The sequence below is a fragment of the Chiloscyllium plagiosum genome, unplaced genomic scaffold (genome assembly GCF_037043375.1).
Source record: "Chiloscyllium plagiosum isolate Xiang-an unplaced genomic scaffold, Cpla_swu_hap1 HiC_scaffold_38, whole genome shotgun sequence".
Taxonomy (NCBI): domain Eukaryota; kingdom Metazoa; phylum Chordata; class Chondrichthyes; order Orectolobiformes; family Hemiscylliidae; genus Chiloscyllium; species Chiloscyllium plagiosum.
This window is the reverse complement of record NW_028270176.1, coordinates 24724272-24731094: the sequence shown is the minus strand read 5'-3', so window position 1 is coordinate 24731094 and position 6823 is coordinate 24724272. Positions and strand designations below refer to the sequence as shown.

Here is a 6823-nt window from a genome sequence, read left to right as displayed (position 1 = left end):
GGACTATTGCATCAAACTTTCAACATGTACATTGTAAATGATGAAAAGTTTTTGCTTTGGTGAGGGGACACACATTAACTCTGCGATCTGTCTGTGTTGCTCGCAAGGCAAAGTTCTTCACTGTACCCTGGTACACGTGACAATCAATTTAATTCGATTCAGTTAACTGATCAGAGCGTGATTCTGCGGTGTTCATGAAAGTTTCTGTTCAAAGATGACCATCACACTATCGAGAGTGTGGACAATGCCATTGAACGCAAAGGGCTGGTTTCACATTTTTGATAGAAATGGAATTATCTGATTCCTCTGTGGTAGGAATGTTCTTGGTCCTGCTTCAGACCAGACACTGGAGCTGCATAGATCCAGCTGCAGGCGAGGCCAGGCCAACTGCATTCCCTGAGGAACTGTGAATGGACCTAAGGACCATCCAGAAAGGCCAGGCACAAGCAGCGAACATGGAAATTAAACCAAGACCGTCCTGCCTGAGGGAATAATAGGCGTCATGGTTACATGACTGCAACATTTCGATTTCTGAACGAGCTGTAACCTGATTCTGCTGCAAACGTTTGTTCCTGATTATTAACCTCTCCCTGTACTTTGTGCAATTTGTTTCCTGTCAGATGACCAGAATTCGGAGCAGTTAGCATTGCATCTTTTGAAACTATCTTCGACGACCTGCACCAGGAGGAGAGGATCCGTCTGTAAATGTAACAGAGACTGGAAGGGTTGTTGGGTGGGGAGGAACGGGGGAGTGCACTCGGGATGGCCAAACTGCCTCTTACCACCATCTCTATTTGCTTATTAATGGCAGTAGGTGAGATACACTTCCTCTTACTATTCTCGATATTTTCCGACTTCACCTTTGCAGGGAACCCATTAGAAACTCCAGAGAAGGTAAGCCTTGTACCTGGGAGCCCAGGGTCGGAGGGAGGAATGCTAACACAGTATAATAACTATTTGGGAACTTGGAGAAACAAGACCAGACACGATGTTAGGAAAAGCCAGAGCGATGTACAGCATTTTAGAGAAATATGTATCCTGGAGGGTTTCTGTTTGTAACTTCCTTAATGATGTGATTTCACCAGCTGAGCCCCAGTCGTTCACGATCCAGACCGAACACAGACAGATTAATGTGACTGTTGGAGAAACGGCAAACTTTTCAGCGAAACCATCAGCTGCTGTGAGGAATGGGAACTGGGAATTCCAAGGGAAAAACATTGGGTTATGGATCGGTTCATCTGCTTCAATAAGTAATGATTACAAGTTGCGAGCTGAGATTTTAACACCAAATGGATCGCTCCTGCTGAAGTCCGTGATGTTTTCAGACAGTGGGGAGTACACTGTTACCATGGTTCCTGAAATGGGTGCCCAAGCATCAGCGACCCTCACCCTGCATGTACTTGGTAAGCTGCATGTTCTATTGCTCTGTGTATGGGATTGTCTGCGATAAAGGGAGGTGCGAGATGTACAGAAATTGTTTGCTCTGTGCACACTCGGTGTGGGGGAACTTTAAACTCACTCTGGGTTCTATTAACTCAGAGCTGTGCACCTTAATGTCACTGTCACACATGGATCCTGAACGCTGGAACAGGATTCTCTTCCGTTTCCAATGTTTCCCATCGGGAAGCTGCATCCGGGGAGGTAAACGCCAGATGGCAAATGGAAAAAGAAATCGGAGCAAGTGTTTTCACGATTTCGCTTTAGTATTGGTTAGTAGGTTGGCGGGGAGTTGCCGGTGGGGGAGAGAGTTTGGAGAGCAGAGACCAGAGGTGAGTCTGAGAGATTTGGTGTGAGAAGATGTCAGTGAGTGTATCTGAGCTGGCTTGCTTATCTTTTCTAACTTCATTGTGGCCCTCACTTGCAATATCTGCATTGTGACCACGATGACTACCAGATACCTCCATCCTTTGTATTTGGGATCTTCTGAAAATGCTTCTGACAGTTTTACTACCTCGCTGCTATTTACCAGCTGACCCACATTATTGACCAAAGGCTTACATTTTACTAAGACCCCTTCCAAATACTGTGCTTACTTTAGTATGGCAGATTAGGAAGGATATTATTTGGACAAGCTAGAAATCTTTTCTTTCGATCAAAGGAGACTGAGGGGTGTAAGTTACGGAAATGTATATGATTATGAGAGGCATGGATAGGGTAAATGCACTTAGTCTTTTACTCAAGTATAGGGAATGGACATCAGTTTAAGGTTTGAGGTGAAAGATTAAAGCGAACCTCAGAGACAAGTTTTTTACACAGAGGGTGGTATGTTTAAGGAATGAGCTGCCAGCAAAATTGGTTGAGTTGGGTACATTAACAACATTTAAAAGGCATTTGGACAAATACATTGATAGGAAAGGATTAGAAGCATTTGGGCCAAATGCAGAGAAAAGGGGTACGCGTGGATGGACATTTTGGTCAGTGTGGACCAGTTTGGGCCAAATGGCCTGTCTCCATGCTGTAGGGCTCTATGACTTGATGACCATTCACAACTCCAGAGGCACTGAAGCAGTCATGTTCAAATGCAGCATAACCCGGACAATATGCAGACTTGTGCTGAAAAATGACAGGGAACTTCAGCACCAAGTGAATGTCAGTCAAAGACCATCTTCAACAGGATCCAATCAAGCCTCGACATTCAATGATGTGACCATGTTCAGCAACCTAATCAGGTAATATTGTCCAAACTCTGAACTGAACTCACCATATGAATACAATTGCTCCACGGACAGGTCAAAGGCACAGAATAATATAGCATATGACTCACCTCCTGACTCCCCAAAGACTGTACACAAGGCTGAATGAGGAGCAAGGTCAAGTATTCACTGTGAACAGTACTAAGGAAGCTTGACCTTATCCAAGGTAAAGCAGTTTGTTTGCTTAGCACCACATCCACAAACATCCAATCCCTTCACCAATGATGCTCAGCAGCAGTAGCAGTGTCTACCATCTACAATAAGCCCTACAGAACTTCACCAGCAATCCATAGACAGCATCTACCAAAACCACAACCATCATCCCCTTAAATGCATATCTTGGAATACGATGACATGTATTTTGCTGTCCAAGCCACACACTTTCCTGACTTCATTCCACCATCTGGAATTATATAACAGCTCCTTCAGTGGAATTCCCTGGAACTGCCTCCATAACTGCATTACTTACAACACATAGACTACAGTGCTTCAGGAAAGCAGCTCGCCATCACGTTCTCACCAGCAGCAAGGCGATAAGTGCTGGCTCAGCCAGTGAGCCTACTGTCTGATGAATGAACATACATATATAAATATTTATAGCCTGTAGGACAGAAGGGAAGATTCAGATGTAAAGCTGCTGGATGACAATCTTTCGAGACTCTCAGGCAGATAAACGATAGTGGTGATTAAAGCTGACCTTTCTGTGAGGCTAAGTTCAAAGATGTGCAGGTCAGGTGAACTGGCCAGGCTAAATTGCCCATAGTGTTAGGTGCAATTAGTCAGAAGGAAATGGGTTTGGATGGGTTACTCTTTGTAGGGTGGGTGTGGACTTGTTGGGTCGAAGGGCCTGTTTCCACACTGTAGGGAATCTAATCTAATCATGCTGATGCCTCTCCTACACTGAAACAATATAGATAGTTGCCAGCCTTTAGACGTCCGTTTGATGCATCATGTCTCTTCTTGCTCTTAGAAATAATTAAAAAAATACAACAAGCACCATCCAAGGTCATTGCATCACATCCTGCGTATATTCCATTTCAGAGACTGATCTTGCTTTCCTTTTGAACACCATGAATAAACATCCTTCCATTATCCCCTCAGGCAGGGCGCAGCAGATGAGAATGGGTGATTCTGTCACTAAGCTTTCCTTCCAGTCAACCACCTGATGAAGGAACAGCGCTCCGAAAGCTAGTTCTTCCAAATAAACCTGTTGGACTGTAACCTGGTGAATAATTTTTAACTTTGTCCAACCCAGTCCAGCACTGGCATCTTCAAGTCATTTCTTCCAGTAGTCATTGTTTCTTTTGTCGTTTTCAAGTGTTGGTTATCGTTGTCTCCTTTGATTTCTCAACCAATAGAAAGAGATTTTCCAGAAAACAAAGGTGATACTCGAGCAATGAGTTGTTGGAGAAGACTTGATGATGTGCTGTAGTGCTTATGTGTACCCAATAGACTGTTACCACAGTGTGCTCAAGTTGAATTGGCTGATTATCTTTCGATTCTCACAGATAGATGCCTTTATCCGAGACAAGGATCTCTTCAGCTGTGTATATTCAGAGATGTTCGGACTATTGCATCAAACTTTCAACATGTACATTGTAAATGATGAAATGTTTTTGCTTTGGTGAGGGGACACACATTAACTCTGCGATCTGCCTGTGTTGCTCGCAAGGCAAAGTTCTTCACTGTACCCCGGTACACGTGACAATCAATTTAATTCGATTCAGTTCACTGATCAGAGCGTGATTCTGCGGTGTTCATGAAAGTTTCTGTTCAAAGATGACCATCACACTATCGAGAGAGTGGACAATGCCATTGAACGCAAAGGGCTGGTTTCACATTTTTGATAGAAATGGAATTATCTGATTCCTCTGTGGTAGGAATGTTCTTGGTCCTGCTTCAGACCAGACACTGAAGCTGCATAGATCCAGCTGCAGGCGAGGCCAGGCCAACTGCATTCCCTGAGGAACTGTGAATGGACCTAAGGACCATCCAGAAAGGCCAGGCACAAGCAGCGAACATGGAATTAAACCAAGACCGTCCTGCCTGAGGGAATAATAGGCGTCATGGTTACATGACTGCAACATTTCGATTTCTGAACGAGCTGTAACCTGATTCTGCTGCAAACGTTTGTTCCTGATTATTAACCTCTCCCTGTACTTTGTGCAATTTGTTTCCTGTCAGATGACCAGAATTCGGAGCAGTTAGCATTGCATCTTTTGAAACTATCTTCGACGACCTGCACCAGGCGGAGAGGATCCGTCTGTAAATGTAACAGAGACTGGAAGGGTTGTTGGGTGGGGAGGGACGGGGGAGTGCACTCGGGATGGCCAAACTGCCTCTTACCACCATCTCTATTTGCTTATTAATGGCAGTAGGTGAGATACACTTCCTCTTACTATTCTCGATATTTTCCGACTTCTCCTTTGCAGGGAACCCATTAGAAACTCCAGAGAAGGTAAGCCTTGTACCTGGGAGCCCAGGGTCGGAGGGAGGAATGCTAACACAGTGTAATAACTATTTGGGAACTTGGAGAAACAAGACCAGACACGATTGTTAGGAAAAGCCAGAGCGATGTACAGCATTTTAGAGAAATATGTATCCTGGAGAGTTTCTGTTTGTAACTTCCTTAATGATGTTGATTTCACCAGCTGAGCCCCAGTCGTTCACGATCCAGACCGAACACAGACAGATTAATGTGACTGTTGGAGAAACGGCAAACTTTTCAGTGAAACCATCAGCTGCTGTGAGGAATGGGAACTGGGATTTCCAAGGGAAAAACATTGGGTTATGGATCGGTTCATCTGCTTCGCTTAGTAATGAATATCGTTCGCGTGCTGAGATTTTAACACCAAATGGATCGCTCCTGCTGAAGTCCGTGATGTTTTCAGACAGTGGGGAGTACACTGTTACCATGGTTCCTGAAATTGGCGACCCAGCATTAGCGATCCTCACCCTGCATGTACTTGGTAAGCTGCATGTTCTATTGCTCTGTGTATGGGATTGTCTGCGATAAAGGGAGGTGCGAGATGTACAGAAATTGTTTGCTCTGTGCACACTCGGTGTGGGGGAACTTTAAACTCACTCTGGGTTCTATTAACTCAGAGCTGTGCGCCTTAATGTCACTGTCACACATGGATCCTGAACGCTGGAACAGGATTCTCTTCCGTTTCCAATGTTTCCCATCGGGAAGCTGCATCCGGGGAGGTAAACGCCAGATGGCAAATGGAAAAAGAAATCGGAGCAAGTGTTTTCACGATTTCGCTTTAGTATTGGTTAGTAGGTTGGCGGGGAGTTGCCGGTGGGGGAGAGAGTTTGGAGAGCAGAGACCAGAGGTGAGTCTGAGAGATTTGGTGTGAGAAGATGTCCGTGAGTGTATCTGAGCTGGCTTGCTTATCTTTTCTAACTTCATTGTGGACCTCACTTGCAATATCTGCATTGTGACCATGATGTCTACCAGATACCTCCATCCTTTGTATTTGGGATCTTCTGAAAATGCTTCTGACAGTTTTACTACCTCGCTGCTATTTACCAGCTGACCCACATTATTGACCAAAGGCTTACATTTTACTAAGAACCCTTCCAAATTCTGTGCTTACTTTAGTATGGCAGATTAGGAAGGATATTATTTTCTACTAATTGTTATATAGTCCTCAAAACCAATTCTAATATAAAGTTACTGAAACAGAGTTGACAAATTGACCACAACCCCTCTCTCACTTCAGCCTGAGTTCAAACAACAGTCCTTCTGATAATCACCTGCAGTTTACAAGCTGCTATTTACATGTTGTAAGTGGAGTTAAACTAAACTTTCATCTTTAAATAAATATTTACTGTTTCCACTCTAAACACTTTATATTGCTAATTATCCTTCCTTATTAGAAATATCTATTTGATTTTCACTGAAGAGGATGAAATTCAACCATGTTACAACTTCAGGAGGCCATTAAATTAAACTTGATTAGATTCTACAAAGAACTAGGGGACAACCACATCTTTACTCTGTATTTTTTAATCTGTGTTTGTCACTATTCCCTTGATCTTTGGGTGCAAGAATTTGCTCAACTCATTTACATCTACACCTAAGTTTCAATTGTTTATCTTTCTCTTGTCATGACCTCTCTTGTTAC

The 6823-nt window shown here is 43.7% G+C and overlaps 1 protein-coding gene across 3 annotated transcripts in view; it reads left to right on the top strand.

The window, feature by feature from the left end:
- The first annotated feature begins 697 nt into the window (after positions 1–697).
- Positions 698–6823, top strand: part of LOC122544190 (uncharacterized) — a 33467-nt gene continuing 27341 nt past the window's right edge. For all 3 annotated transcript variants that reach the window (XR_015753711.1, XM_087981055.1, XM_087981056.1), the window contains exons 1-3: positions 698–814; positions 1086–1403; positions 5345–5662. Coding sequence is in view for 2 of the 3 variants with exons in the window: in XM_087981055.1 (XP_087837181.1) it covers positions 763–814; positions 1086–1403; positions 5345–5662 (688 nt within the window). In the remaining variant the exon portion in view is untranslated. The remainder of the gene's footprint in view (positions 815–1085; positions 1404–5344; positions 5663–6823) is intronic.